General features: G+C 40.8%; 1 protein-coding gene and 1 long non-coding RNA gene across 2 annotated transcripts; both read right to left on the reverse strand.

The window, feature by feature from the left end:
- Nucleotides 1-9136: 9136 nt before the first annotated feature.
- Nucleotides 9137-10844, reverse strand: LOC307016170 (uncharacterized protein; the record flags this gene model as incomplete). The annotated part of the gene is made up of 5 exons (XM_079645206.1): nt 10739-10844; nt 10481-10659; nt 9798-9891; nt 9481-9716; nt 9137-9263 (listed from the first exon to the last, which is right to left on the reverse strand). Exons 1-5 carry the CDS (start codon nt 10814-10816, stop codon nt 9137-9139), a joined length of 714 nt encoding a protein of 237 aa, XP_079501332.1. The 5' UTR covers nt 10817-10844.
- Nucleotides 10845-11644: 800 nt separating this feature from the next.
- On the reverse strand, nt 11645-12214 carry LOC307017479. Its single transcript, XR_013802190.1, has 3 exons — nt 12112-12214; nt 11936-12010; nt 11645-11767 (listed from the first exon to the last, which is right to left on the reverse strand). It is a non-coding gene; the product is annotated as an uncharacterized lncRNA (long non-coding RNA).
- Nucleotides 12215-16514: the final 4300 nt, after the last annotated feature.

The raw sequence follows: 16514 nt of genomic DNA on the forward strand, positions 1-16514 counted from the left end.
TGCAGTAACCGCACCACACTTTTCGAAAACATTTTCTTGATATGTGTCCTTTTATTCCACACTTGTAGCACGTCACATTGGCATCTTCATCTCTTCTGTTGCTAGCGTGCGTCTTGGTGCCTCGGCCTTGCCTTGCACATGTTTTCATCACATTATCTGTGGATTCTGCTGTGTTCATTTTCTCCGACTCTTCATAGACCCTTAATCTTCTTCTAAAGTCTGTGAACGTAACGTTATCTTCGTTCTGTGTTACATGGACGGCGAATGGCTTGAAGGAGTCTGGTAACCCATTTAGTATCATGGCTATGGTCAGTCCATCACTCATGGTCTCGCCTGCATCTCTCAGGGCTGTAATCACGTTCTCTGCCCTTATCATGTAGTCGGTAACACTCTCGTTGTCTGCCATGTGCAGCCTCGTTAACGACGTGTATAAGTTTATTATCCTCGGCTTGCTTTTCCCTGAATAATGTTCTTTCAGTATTTTCAGAGCCTTCCTGCCGTCATCTGCGGCCTCATGTCTTATTAGCGACAGGCTCTTATCATCTATCAGCCTTATTAGCTCAGCATAGCAATCAGCATTCTTCCTTCTATCTGCATCTAGCTGTTCTTGATCAGCACCGGTGGGCTCATGTAAGATAGTCTCTTGTAGCCTCAGAGTATGTAAGCAGCCTAGGAATCTTGTTTCCCAAAGGTCATACTTATCTTCACATCCTTTGAATAAGAGCTGCGGTGCCAGGAGACCTGTTGCTCTGCTTGCCATTTTTGCGCGCCAACTTTACCGCGAGGGCTACTAGCTTGCTAATATACTTCACTTGCTAAGCTAGCTTGTTAGCTTAATTGGCTAACGCGTAATACGTCGCGTAACACTTCTTCCGATAATCTAACTCACTTATCTCCAAGTCGGTTTGTGTCCAACTCTGCCTGGGCCCATAACCTGTTAAGCTTGGGTGCACATGAATCGCGTATGAACAATAAGTAAATCAGACTCAGTATTCTCTTCAGGATGTCTCCGGTAAGTTTATTCACAGACTGACAACAGTCAACGTAGTGACGTCACATTAGGACGTACCTTCATACAAGAACAGAATAACAGTGCGACTGCTACCGTAGTACACAGACTAAGGGCGTCATCAAATAATAATACTTAACATGTATCCATACAAACTCATTCTCTAAAACTGTCATGATTGGTCTGTTGTGAATGACACCCATGAGGAAAAAGGTCCTATACATTATATCACATCGGCAGGGCTGTGATGTGATGAGGCCCTCGCGAGCGTCGACGGGGGGGTGGTGTGTAAACCCTGGACACACCAAGCCGATTACAGCTAGTGGAGCCTCGCAGCAGAAACTGTGGCGCGCTCAATTGCGCCGCATTTGTGCATCAGATGAGGCTCCCTCCACAAGATGAGGGCGAGAGGCAGACGCAGTCTGTGTGATCGGCATGTATGGAGGGGCGGGCCTTCACATCGGCATATCACAGACTGGTGCATACATTGTACAGGCGGCAATTTGAAATGGAACGCAGCCCACACACGGCAGACAAACCCAAACACTTTTGGAACACACCACCTCAAGACACATTAACATGCACTCCCCTAACTTTCCCTTAATCTGACATTGTATTTCATTCCATAACATATAAATATACTGTTCACCCATGTGAAACACACACATTGAAACCAAAATCATTTACAAACATGTAAAAATCTCTCATATGCGATGGAAACTTCTGAAGCAATGGAAACAGGAGTCAGAGAGACACGAGGAGAGCAGGAACTTTGATGGCAAACTGATGGTTTATTCACAAGACATGTTGTGTGCCACGAATTGACACAAAAGATGCCAAACCAATTCTGAAGATCTCTACCCCAGACCCATATTTAGCTAGTTCTGAGAGAAGAATCAACATTGTGCATAACAAGATAAAACCAACACCTCTATCAGCTGACGCCAATAGGCAGGAACAGGGAGACAAAACACTGAGAGCACAGTAGCCAAGGCTACAGGTGCCTCTGCTCAGTCAGGACAAGACCTGGGAGGTATACCACGAAACTGGTTCAACCTAACCTGGATATGTTTGAGTTAGCCGGTTGGCCTAATCCAAAACATACGCCCTCTCGCTAAACGGCACTACGACACGGGTTATCAAGTGGACCGCTCAAGCCAGCCGTGCCCTATCTAGTTAGGTGCGCGTTCACATGAAAGGGGTAGTATTTGGAGCATTCAACCAATCACAAACATGGAGAAAAGTACTGACAGCGCAGCGCGTCATACTTCCTGAATGAAAAGTCAACTATATAATTAGACAAATATGAAGACGTTAAACTTTAAACATCCATGACTCAAACACTTTATCCAGGATAAAAGCCACATAGCTGCACCTGCAAGGTGAATACAGCTGGTACAAGAAAAAGGGTTTGAATGCGTACATTGACAGGTTTATGATATGCCCCCTCTAAGACACGATCTGACTTTAATTACATTTGACTCGAGTGTTTCGTAATGTGTTGCTTAAAATAATACTTCTGCATACAGTATGTGACACTGTAAGTGTTGCACGGCCAGATACGGCTCAGCTGACTCAGATAAGGAAATATATGATACATTATGATGTGATGCCGCGGACTGTACTGTTACTTTGATCCAGTTACTTATGTTGTGGCAGATATTTAATTAAGCTTTCTTAACGCTAATGTTATAATAGTCAGATTGCTCTGAAGATGGGAGGTGATATTCTATTAATGTTCACATTCACACGTGAACACGTTTGGTTCTATGCAAACTCAGTAATATCCATTGTGATACAGTTATAAGGCCTTCACAAGAGACTGTCAGTGGAGATTAAAGGGGATCAGGAGCTCACGTCTTCACAGAGTCCTTGGTATCTGGCTTGATGATTGTCTCACATTTCTAAACTTCATGTCAATAACCTGCTTAAAAAGCTGAGGGTTAGGTTTCTTCTACAGGAACAAGTCCTGTTTCTCGCTTGAGGCCAGCAAAAGGCTAGTCACTGTGACCTTTTGACCTGTGCTGGACTATGGTGATTTGATTTATATGAATGCACCTGCCAATTCAAGTTAGATGCTGCGTATAACAGTGCACTGAGATTTGTGACAAACTGTAAAGCATTAACCCATCACTGTACCCTGTATGCAAGGGCTGGTTTGCTTTCATTAACTGTACGGAGGCTCAGTCACTGGTACATTTTTATATACAAAGCCATGTTAGGGAAACTTCCATCTTATATCTGCTCCCTGATCTCACGGAAAATTGTAAGTGGCTACTGCCTGAGATCGAATGCTGTGGTTTTATTAAATGTGCCAACTGCTAGGACTGTCTTAGGGAAGACAGCTTTTAGATGCGCAGCTCCTCTGTCTTGGAATAGTCTGCAAATTAAATGGAAACTGAGCAATCTGGTGCCACTAAATGTTTTTAAAGCTCGGTTGGATGCTACTCAATCGGAAGCTATTGGTACCTGTTTATGTGGATAGTTATGTAAATGATGCTGTATGATGTCCTTTTGTTGTTCTGTTTATGTTTTTATGTTTCATGTGGAACCTACTTGAGCAGGTCTCCCTTGAAAAAGAGATCAATGATCTCAATGGGATACACTTGTATAAATAAAGGTTTGAAATTAAATTAAATGAGAGTCATCATCATCATGTTCTCTCTGCTGCTGCTGCTGCTGGCAGGTGGAAGTGAGTCAACACTTATTATACTCCTGTTTAACAGGATAATCTGTCATATAACTTTTTTTTGTATTTGTACAGGTGTGAAGTGTGAACAGTTGACACAGCCAGCCTCTGTGACTGTGCAGCCAGGTCAACGTCTGACCATCACCTGTCAGGTCTCTTATTCTGTTAGTTAATAATAATAATAAAATTAAATAACGCGCTTTAACCACTAGGTGCCCGTCTATCAGCTGTGCACCGTTATGGTGTAAATATTGCCTATCTACCAATTGGATCAAATATAAAAGTCAGCCGAATTACTGTTGATATTGCAGGAGATGTATTGTGTGAAAATAAATCTAAGATGTTGTTAAATGGCTGATATATTTATGATCCACGTCACTTTTTCAGTTTTGGCGGCAGTTCTTCCTGTTTGTATAGAAGTCTTCTCATCAGGGTTCTATAAATAGATAACTATGGCAGATATGTAATATGTAATGCAGCCGAACCGTGTATTACAATGCCGTTATGTGATTAGCTCCAAAGAAAAAAGCAAGCAAACTCGGAATAAAGTATTATTTTATTTTTTTTAAATGTTTTCGGATTTCACATCGCATAAACACCATTTCCCAACGTGCATTGCGGCTAAACCATGAATCACCGAGCTGAGGATCTTGCCTACGTCTGTTTCCGGTATTGTTTTTGACGGATGTATTTTGTTATACACACATTCCTTCACATTTAAATTAAAATGTACATTAAAGTATTTTGTGAGGCTTTCTAAAATGTTTTAAAAATATAACTACGGTTCGAGTTGAAGAGTTTATAAATTAGCATGAACCGAAGCTGTTGCCTGGTAACGCAATCGCGCAACGTCACGTTCGTTAATTCCACATCCACACACATCGATTTAATAAATGAATGTAGCCTTTGTTTCTGATAAAAGAGGTGCCGACCAGCTGGGGCAACAAGAAAATTGGCGAAATTGAGTGTGACTATTACAAATTAAATCATTATTATATTAATATTGATAATAATAACAACCGACCGTCGGGGTAGCATTTGCTTGGCATTTCCGGGTATATCTCCACTGGTTGGGCCACGTTAACAATACTGTGTAATTGTCACCTTTGAAGGGACGAAATCGTGACAGCTTCACATCTCCCATCATGGTAAATCGTCACATGTTCATGTCTTGCCGTGATACCGGGTTGTGCTGACCATGTCCATGCCTTTATGACAACAGTGTACCAATCTTCTGATGGCTACTTCCAGCAGGATAACTCACCGTGTGACAAAGCTCAAATATTCTCGAACTGGTTTCTTGAACATGACAATGAATTCATCACCGTCCTGTTCGTTGTCCTCATCACCGTCCTGTTCGTTGTCCTCATCACCGTCCTGTTCGTCGTCCTCATTACCGTCTTCAATGTCTTCCTCCATCATGAGAAAAGATGAGTCCGTGCCAATACAGCTGTAGGTGCTGGTGACTCTGCTCAGTTTCTGCTCCAGAAGATATTAATGGTGTAAAATACAGCAGTTCAGTCCTCTGTATCCCTCTTCTGTTATATCGCTTGGAGAAACTAAAATAAAAATACAAAATGACAGTCTATGTAAGACAACTTTTAATTAGCATTGATGTTGGTTCCATATAAGCAATTTTAATGTTTAACTCTGAGGCTGTATATTAGCTAAAAAGATTTGTGATTCAGAAAAAATGCAATCATTACAGATGTTATTCAGTGACAGACGTTTGACACTGGGAGAGGGGCAGTGGCAAATGTTATAAATCGGTATTTGTGGAACATACTTTGGTTCCTGATATCGTCTTTTGTCTGATGAAGGAGGTGGTCCAGTTTGTCCAGTGCCTGCCTCAGATTTTGACAATGCTGGGTCATCTCCTTCACAATGATGACTTTCTCCTCTTCCATACGCCTGACCAGCATAACCTGGTCAAAAATTCGCCTCTTTGTGCGCAGGTTCACCACTATAATGGAAAAAACACAAAATATAACAACCACAATGGTAAGGCTAATAAAACAAATAATATCAGTTTGTATTCAATCTTTTTAACTGAAATTGACAAAAACCTTAAAATCTGGTAAAAAAAAATTCAACCTCGCCGTTTGCTGGATTTTTTCAATTTTGTCTATGTTGGCAGAATTACATTCAGTATGTCTTGAGATTCAACATTAGTATGCAGTTCAGGGTGGTCAGGAAGGGTTTTACTGTTTCCATAGATGTGCCTGTCCCAGTGAGACTAGACTATTAAGACTTGATAGGGCAACATCATACAGACCTTTCAATATCATTATTTCAAAATGATTTGTTGTGATCATGATGATTTGTGACACCTATGTTGACAGCTCTGTGTTACATTGGTGATTGTATTCTGGTACTACAACTGAATTTATCGAATTTCTAGGGCAAACAAAAACAAGTTGTTTCTTACCATCCCCTTGCGCCTCCCAGGGCAGAATGACATCCTCAGACAGACTGCATGCTGCTTCTGTGTCAATTTTCTCTGAATAGGCATCAATGGTGTTGTACTGCAGTATCCTCTCTCTGAATTTCTTCTTGAGCTCTGTCAGTCTTCTCCGTTTGCGTAGCCTTGTTTGGTTGCTGTCTGTAAAGTAAAACAAAATACAAATAAACTAATATTAATAATACAAACAATAACAACAACAAGAAACAAATATTGTTTCTAGATAACGTAATAATAAATACCATTTTGTCGATAGAGGTCGTGTTTCTTTCTTCGGAGAGAATAAATAATTTAATCTATTTCTCTCTGGAGCTCCTCCTGGCTACTCTGGGCTCCATGTTTCCCTTGAAAACAGAAACAACAAGGTGTAATCATAAAACATGAAGCCAAATGTTTGGAAATATGGAACCAAATCTATACCACAGTGATCATATAACATACCAGTGGCTGCCCATTGCTTGACCTCCAACACCCACTGCTCCGTGTCCTCCAGGGAGATGTTCAGCTCTTGCTTGAGACTCTCAAGATTGTCCACTTCAGTTTGTGCTCTCTGTGTAGTCTGGTTAGAATGTTTAAAAGGAAAAAGTGAATATGCGTTCCAGTTGGTTGAGAAGGTTGTTTTTTACTGAATTCCTTTATGCACATTAATTGACCAGACAATAACATGAAATGCTAAACACCTTCTCTTCAAGGTTGGCAAGTGTCACCTTAGTGTCCCTTTTTTTTTCAAGATCAAGCAGGATAAACATTATTATTATTATTATTATTATTATACAGAAATTCAGATGAATCAACCTATATGAATCCCCTCTCTCTCCAAGTGAGGTTCTTACCCTCGTTACCTCTGCCCGTCCTACCACCTGTTCTCTGGACCCTATCCCCTCAAACCTCCTTCAGACTATCGCTCCTGATATTCTACCATTTCTCACCCATTTCATCAACACTTCTCTAACTTCTGGTCACTTTCCAAACAGTCTCAAGGAGGCAAGAGTAAACCCTCTCCTTAAGAAACCCACTCTCGATCCGTCTGATGTTATTAACTACAGGCCCGTCTCTCTCCTCCCGTTCCTGTCTAAAACACTTGAACGCGCTGTCTTTAAACAACTCTCCTGTTATCTCCATCAGAACAACCTTCTGGATCCGCACCAGTCTGGTTTCAAGGCAGGTCACTCAACAGAAACTGCTCTCCTTGCTGTCTCTGATGAACTGCACACTGCTAAAGCAGCCTCCCTCTCCTCTGTCATCATCCTTCTGGACCTGTCTGCTGCATTCGACACGGTGAACCATCGGATCCTCCTTCGCACTCTCCAAGAACTTGGAGTTTCAGGCACTGCACTTTCCCTCCTCACCTCATACCTCAACGACCGCACCTACAGGGTTACTTGGAGAGGGTCCGAGTCCGACCCTTGTCAATTAACTACAGGGGTCCCTCAGGGCTCGGTTCTTGGTCCCCTCCTCTTCTCCCTGTACACAAACTCGCTCGGGTCTGTCATTAGCCCGCATGGTTTTTCATACCACTGCTACGCTGACGACACCCAACTAATTCTGTCCTTTCCCCGCTCAGAGACCCAGGTCGTCGCACGCATCTCTGCTTGCCTAGCAGACATCTCTCGGTGGATGTCTGCTCATCACCTCAAGCTCAACCTTGACAAGACTGAACTGCTCTTCCTTCCGGGAAAAGATTGTCCCACTCTTGACCTAACAATCAACATCGGCACCTCTGTTGTTTCCCCGACTCAGACTGCAAGGAATCTGGGTGTGGTCCTAGATAACAAATTGTCCTTCACTGCAAACATCGCTGCTACAACCCGCTGCTGCAGATACACGCTTTACAACATCAGGAGGATACGTCCCCAGCTGACCCAGACATCAGCGCAGATTCTGGTCCAGGTTCTCGTCATCTCACGCCTAGACTACTGCAACTCCCTCCTGGCTGGTCTACCTGCATGTGCCCTCCGACCTCTGCAGCTCATCCAGAATGCAGCGGCTCGTCTGGTCTTCAACCTTCCCAAATTCTCCCACACCACACCGCTCCTCCGCTCCCTTCACTGGCTTCCAGTAACTGCTAGAATCCACTTCAAGACACTGGTACTTGCGTACCATGCTGCGAATGGATCTGGCCCTTCCTACATCCAGGAGATGGTTAAACCGTACACCCCAGCACGTGCACTCCACTCTGCATCAGCCAAACAGCTCGCTGCACCCGCACTGCGAGGGGGACCCAAGTTCCCGTCAGCAAAAACACGTGGGTTTGCTATCCTGGCTCCAAAATGGTGGAATGAGCTCCCCATTGAAATCAGGACAGCAGATAGCTTACACATCTTCCGACGCAAACTGAAAACTCATCTCTATAGACTCCACTCCGAGCGATAGAATTACTAACAAAGCACTTATATACTAATAAAGGGCTGGCTTTCTAAATGCCAGTTGAGTAGCACTTGAAATGTTTGGCTCTATGAAACCTGATGTACTTATATGATTCTGTTTTCTTAAAGGTTGTATCTTCCTGGTCGAATGCACTTATTGTAAGTCGCTTTGGATAAAAGCGTCAGCTAAATGCAATGTAATGTAATGTAATGTAATGTAATAGTGCTTTATTAAAAACAAACAGAACAGAGACTCTCTTGGCAGAACAGTGTGCCATGGCAGCACCATCATAATGAAATGATTGCAGAATACATTCAATTCAACAACATGTACCTAAGGATGGTGTTAAATTACTACAACAAGAAACTAAGATATTCTTAATGTACATTTTGAAATGCAGCATGGACGTCTTACTTTGACAAATCTCTTTGAGAGTGTCTTGTGGAGATTCTCCACCTTCCTGTGGTTCCATTGCATAGCCAGCACGATTATCATATCTGCTCTAGCTGTAAACACAAAAACATGAAAATTCATATGAGCTTTACAATGTGGCACGACTTAAAACTATTTGTTTTCCTCTACCAACCTGATATGGTCATGTATTTTGTTGTCAGAGCTGCCCTTGAGAGGAAGCTGTTAACATGTTCCACTTCCTCGCCTCGAGAAAAGGTTTCATCTCTGTAAGTGGTTGGAGCTCAGGCAACTTTGCTGCCATCTTCTCCAAATAAGGCCAGTACCTGTAATGACAAAATCAATTAGCTTTTCCAGTTGCATGATGGCATAATAGTAAAAAGATAAACCAAGTCCTTAAAATTACCAGTACAATCCTTGTAACCAACATCAGCATTTATCCAAATGAATGCTTTTTTTGCTTTACATCTACTGGATGTGCAAGAATTAAATAGATAACACGTTTCCCACAAACACTTCCAATTTTGCAATAGTTATAACCACCTGCAGGCAACATCCATACAAAAGAATGTTGCATTCGCAACTTCAGCCAGCTCCTTCTGCAGGAACATTGGGTAGGCATATATTTCACCACGGTAGTGATTTAGGCCTTGTAGCAAGATGCCATGTCTGCACACAGCTATTTGCAGGCCTTCCTCATCCACCTTGGCCCTGGACTTGTGTGAGGTTTCTCTGCAAGCTGTGAATGTTGCCGGTCCACAAACATCACGACCACTTTTCTGAAATAGACACAATCTGTTACATTTAACCCTGTGCTAAGAAAAATAAATAAAGGGTTAGGGGATTGAATAGATTCTTACAATCGTCATCTGGCTCCTGATTTTGTCGACAAAGGCAGACACTTTACTGTCCTGGGCAATGAACAGTCCATCAAATAGAGACGGTTCATCTGTCCTGCGAAATTCGAGAAAGAAATTGTAAGCAACATTATCATACATACATAAGTTTGATTGTGTCCTCTATTTAATGTGGCCAATTTGCTTTTGCCATCAATTTTTCATAAATGTGGAAAAGGTCTTTGTGAATTTGATCTGTAATTCTGTGTAAAGTCTTTTGTCACCATTATTTAACATTAGTGAAAAGTTTACTGACTTCTTGTAAAAAGTTACAAATAAAAGTACATCCTTTATATTGATGGGCATGGAATAGGGCAGAGGAAGGCATATAAAAAGGTTCCTGGGCAATTTAATACATTTTTCATGAAGCGATTATATCCAAAACTGGTTCTTAGCTCCAACATATCCAACTAACGTCAACCATTTAACATTTTAAAGTTGAGTTAACTTTACAGGCGTCATATACAATAATGTTTATGAATTGGATTGATATAATTATGTGTAATTTCAAACCAACTATTGTTTTCTGATGGTCTACAAACTTTGGAAAAAGAAATTGCAGAGTTGGGGAAAGTTAAAGATTTCAGCAAAGACATTCAGCTTAGTCAATAAAACAACAACTAAAATGAGAATACGATTTCACTGACCCTCTGGACTTCTTGAAGCGATAATGCTTTCTATTGCCATCTACAGCAATAGCCAGCATGTCAGGTGTGCATGCTGGGCATTTAAAGGGCTCCACCAGGCACAGATCTTCTTGTCTGTAATTACAGAAGGCAAACTCCCGAAAGACTCTGTGGAAGATATCGCTACAGATTCTGCCTGTCTGGAAACAAGAATGGTATTCATTTGGTTAATTAAAAGTTTGGTATTCAAAAATCTTGAAAACCACATTTTATTCTTACCCTTCCTGTGGAAAACGATCGATGTTCAAGCATTTTTATAAATACTTGCTGGGATAATGCTGGGCTGGCCAATTTCATTTGCTCGAATGATGTGAACACATCAAACTTAAAAATCATTTTGCAGCTGTTGGTTGCTGGCCAGTATTTGTATCCCAGCAAGTCACCTATGCTCGGGGACCATTTGGCGGAACAAATTGGACAGCACACAGAAGGCAGACGAACGTTGTATGGACCTGAAAACAAATATAAATGGGCAATTTGACAGCTATCTATGCAATGTAGGACAAAAGTATAATAGTAATCCTGTATTTCTGCTTGATCGTCTTCTGGTGGCAACAAACCATTGATAGTCACCAACACGGTCTGCTTTCCTGGGATGATGGTGAAATCTTGGCTTGGACCACAGAAGCAGATTTGGGATGGCGGAGGAATTGGAAGCAGACACACTGCAGCAAAGACAATTTCAGAGATTCATATGCATGTTAGGACATGTTAGGACATGTAGTCAATACAAATTGAGAAATTTTAACAGTTAAAGCAAACTTCCGACATGGTGAAAATGATGCCGCTGTATATGTAGTGCACATTAGGAAACCATGGTAAGGGAATATGTAATACATTATTTGAACCCACCTTGTTCACAGAGTCCATATTGGCCACTTTCATCCACAACCACTAAGGATGTGGGAGGAATAGGTCTGTAAAACCCATCAAACATGGCTTCCCTGTCATGGAAGACATGTTTACCATGGATAATAGGGTCACATGCCGGACAAAGAAAGGGAGTTCCTGGTGGAACACAGTTCAAGCACAGGACAACAGCATCAGCAGTTTTGCATTGGAGACAGGAACGTGTAGAGACAATCTCTGCAGCCAATTTCAAATTAAGGAGCTCTAGCATTGCAGCTCTGAATTTTTGTTCACGTTTCAACTGTCTTTGGGTCCATGTTGATGCAGTGGGTGTTTCTTCTGATGATGCAGGGACAGTGAGAGAACCCAACAGGTTTCTCAGTGTCTGAAGATGTTGATCTAAAATAACAAAATATAAAACAAATCATGGAATTTAGTTTAATTAAAAAAAAATATTCCATACATGGCTTTTCACTTTACAATGTATCATGAACAAAGCTATTACATACTACAAACAATTACCTACATTTCAAGTTCAAGGATAATTTAAGAATTCATTGTGCATACCAAGACTTGGGACCTGTAGAGGAATCTCATGTGTCTCCTCGACCTCTGGGGACTCCTGAGAGCTGGAAGGTTTAACTGCATAAAACAAAGTACGATGATATGGGAAACATTATTGAGGACCGACCAACGACATTAAAACTTAATGAAACACTAGAACTAGATTATATTTTACAGACCAGATCGATTCTTATTCCAATGTTGGGCTATAATGTTCCCATCCAGGTCCCTCTTCCTCCAGGAAACATTTGATCCTTGCGTTATTTTCTTTGGTATCTTCGGTATCTTCTATTTCTTTGGTTTCTTTGGTATCTTAATATATAAATATATAAAAGAGATTATATATTCCCCTTAATTGTTGCACACACATCTTTGTAATGTGTGTGTCTTTTATCATTTGAGTAATTGTTATAATACATATTTGGATAATGTTGTACTTGCCTTATTTGCCAACTCATCTGCGAGGGCTTTCCCTGCCTCTAGCCATTCATTCAGTTTCTTGGATGCCATTTTTAAGTGAGGATAAAAAGGGCAACAACAAACAAAGGATGAACTGACATACAGGGAGGTAGAAAAAGAAAAGAAAAGACAAGAAAACGAGAGGTGTGAAAGAGAGTAGGAAGAGGAATATGGCTCTGAAAAGAACCGTTGATTTTTTTATGATAATAGGCTACTTCAAATAATTGAATTGATAGATGACCTGAGAAAAACCAAACAGATGAACTCAGATTAGCTGTGCTACCATGTAATTTAATTGTTGCTTCATAAATAAGCATTTGCCAAAATAAAACTACAGGCACCAAAATCAATCAAGTCCCAGGTAAATCAGTAATTACAGGGAAATATATTTCTCTTTTTAACTAGATGTGATGCTTTCACAAAACTTAAGTTGAATTAGCGAATGTTTAAAGTAGTAAAACAACTATGACCTGATGATATTCAAGTGTTGAACTTACCCTAACTATCATTAATGCAACATGTTAGGTGACATTTAGAAGAAAAAAAAGTGTGTGCATTATGAAAAGCGCCATGTAAATGTCAACTATTATTATTATTATTATTAAAATGCCATTTCCTTTCGCATTGTTTACGGTCATATCATGTCCTGGTCTGGTTAGCTGAATATACATACTTTTGCCATTGTTATGTGTTATGTCACGTGCTACCAAGGGTTTTCTTTTTAGGCAAGATTTTTGCTCCTTTTGTGCGAAGGAGAAAACTCTCCCTCCAACTTGTTGTAGACGAACCTTCTTATATTGCAATACATATCCGTTAGCGCATATAAGCTAAGCGCTAACATTTACAGCCATGCTATTGCTAACAACAAGCATTCGCCTATACTGCCTATGCCACGGGCCAGCTCTAAAACGTAAAACTGAAATATCGTGGTTAAACATGATTTGTAGAAAAACGACAGGATTAATTAAAACCGTAAACAAATCAAATGAAATACAGGAATCAGATTTACCACTTGTACAGCTCTGACGCTCTTTAACAATTCTTCTTCTTCTTCATCTTCATCTTCATCTTCTTGGCTCGTCGCACTTTTATTGATGCGCAAGGTTAAAGTTCACGGGATTACGATCGTGACAAAATGTGACAAAAGGTCGTAATAAACTGCTGCTAGAAATGAATAGGGGGAAAGCTACGTGGTGGCTATGGGTCGTAATATCGTGATCAACACTGCTTAAACAATCGACCTATTTGGTCGTTTTTTGTAGGAGGACAGGCTGGTATTTAAACAACTAATGGCCCATCAACCACAGCTCTCTCCCCCCTCCCCCCTGATCTTTCTTCTCCAGCAGCTAAATTAACTGTCGGTTACTCTGAGTGACAAGCTTACAGTTAGACACAACACTGTCATTGCAAGCTACCCTCAGTTAGTTGACTTTTATGTTCAACTGCTAAATTCGTTACTGATAAAAAAGGGTTTCTACTGTACCTAATTACCTTAACACTAGAACCGCCAAAGGTTTTTGTATCGGCCTACCTAAACCCGTCAAATCCCGCTATTAGAATGGAATTTTTAACAACATAGAGTGCTACATAACACACTTTCAGGAAAAGTCACGGACTGGGAGACTTTAATATTTTATTGAAAAAAAGTTACATTGCACACACACAACACACATCACACACATTGACCCGATTGGCGGTTCTAGTGTTAAATAAACTCACTAATTAATTAAACCAGTTCAATACGCATTATTCTTATTCTTATCATTCTTTATGAGCGCAGAAGTAGTCTTAAAATCAGATCTGTTTTTTTAAATGAAATCGGACGGCAGGCAGTTAGCTCTGATCACCTATGATAAATGCGCCGCCGCAGTGACGCGTCGTAAAACCCGGAAGTAAGTTAGCATTTTTGGCACTTCCGGTTCCTTCCTCAAAAAGCAATGCATTTTTTCCATAGGGTTTTGGGAAATAGCTCGAAATAAGGTCTGTGGTTGAAACAAATTTAAGAGATAAATCACGTTTTGTTGTACGACATTAAATACATCAGCAGTGACTCCACTGGGGATTTTTGAAGAGTTTACGTGTCGGAAAAACGACGGTTGTTACCGAGTGGCTGAATAGGACTACAGAAATTGTCGAGGCCGTTGTACGTCATTACGCCGAACACGTAAACACTCCCGCTAAGTTTGTTTTCCCCTGTGTTCTGCTTGAAAGCAAGTACCTGCCTATCTTTAGTATCTGTATATCTATATCTGACTATTAGAATATGTATTTTTTGAAATTGTCGTTTTTAACACCGTAGTTTTACAAAACATAGAATAATTAATTACCAGTGTTTTCCAATTTTACTCAGCAGTTCGTTTCGTTAGCTAACGTTAGCTAAAGCTAGCGCTACTAGTTAGCTACGCAATGGTTTGTTGCTTTGCTCCGGGTTGCAGCCACAGGTCTTCGCATGAAACATGCTTGTTCTATCGTTTCCCGGCCAATGTTTTCCAAAGGAGAGTCTGGATTCGTGCCATAAGGTAAGCTGACGTTACATTTTTGTCCATGTCATGGTGAAATGTAAATGATGGGTAGTGACTGTATTGCCGTTTTAGAGATGGCGCTGCTGAAAAGACCGCAACATAAGTAAAGATAATGAATATATCCTATTAAAACCTGTGTGGCTTATATGATAAGTCTAATTAGTACAAGCAGCATAACGTTTCACCATGTAACTAAAGATTGTAGTCAGGGAAATCAGTTTGACATATTGAACTAATAACAAATCACCTCTGGCTGGCAGAGAACTCTCTGCTCCATAGCTTCACTTGGACGTAAAATCACATGTACATTTTACATTTATATTCAATTTAATATTCCATCCCTCACATACTTTTGTATATATATTAACTTATAATTTGTTTTTCTTGCTATGCTGCTGCAACACAAACATTTCCCAAATTGGGATCAATACAGTAATATCTTTTCTGAATTAATTAAGAAATATAACTATTATAATTAGTGTAGCAGCTGACACCTATTTTCAATATGGATTAATCTACCATTTATTTCTTTAGTTTAATTTTCATCTATAAAAATGTCAAAATAGTGAAAATGTTCACGAGACTTATCAAAGTGCAAGGTTATATCTTTAGATGTTTTGTTTTAGCCTATGTACTGTATGTCTTAATGCTCTTATATGTGACGGTGTGACTTCCATGAAACTAATATTTTATATCTTCCCAACAGACGAGCTGACAGGAAACCTAACACTCTAACAACCACAACATTGCAAAGGCGAGTAAATGTAAATTAAAAACAATTCACAATTGTTTTATTTCTTCTTCCTTGCAGTGAGGTGAAGCTGACCTTGCACTTGGTGCCAGTAAGGATGTTCCTCATGCAGGCTGAATGTTTCTCCTTCCTTACTGACACAGAAGCCCTTGATTTGCAATGCTTCACTAATTGTCATTTCCCTGGCTCCGGAGGGACACTTTACCTCCAGCACAGCGGAAGACCCTACCAGACCATCTGGAGATGCCCCCAACAATCCTGATAGGGAAAGCCACAAATCTGACTCATGGACCTGCATCTGGGTTGCAGTGGTGAATGCCCTGACACCCTCACATTCATTCATAGTCCCCCACTGTACAGAAAAAACACCATCAGGGGCCTGTTGTTGCCCTAGCACCCTGGCAATAAAGGAAGCAGTCACACGCTTTGACCTCAGGACAGCTCCAAAGTTGCTGGCATTCAACCTTCCTTTCCTGAACAAATGCCAGTTTGGGTTGGTTCGTTGACCAGTGGTAGCCACCTGAATTGCCCTCTGTTGCTCTTCAGACAATGCCATGCTTGCCACAATTGCCTCAGGTCCCTGATGCCCAACAGATTTGATAATTTCAAGAACAGTAAGTGTTTCCAAGCTGTAGTGTTCCTCTTCTGGCTCGTGGGAGAGAAGCCAAGAAATTCCTGAAAACCTTCCCCCGAGTCTGTCCCTCAGCCAGTCACGATCTTCGGAGGTGGGCTCTCTTGACAGCGGGTTCAATTAGTTATTGGTTTCAACAGTCACATTAAAACAGTTACTAAATCAGCTTGCTATCACCTAAAGAACATATCTAGGATTAAAAGACTAATGTCACAGCAG

This window comes from Notothenia rossii (genome assembly GCF_949606895.1).
Source record: "Notothenia rossii genome assembly, chromosome: 8".
In the NCBI taxonomy this organism is placed as follows: Eukaryota; Metazoa; Chordata; class Actinopteri; order Perciformes; family Nototheniidae; genus Notothenia; species Notothenia rossii.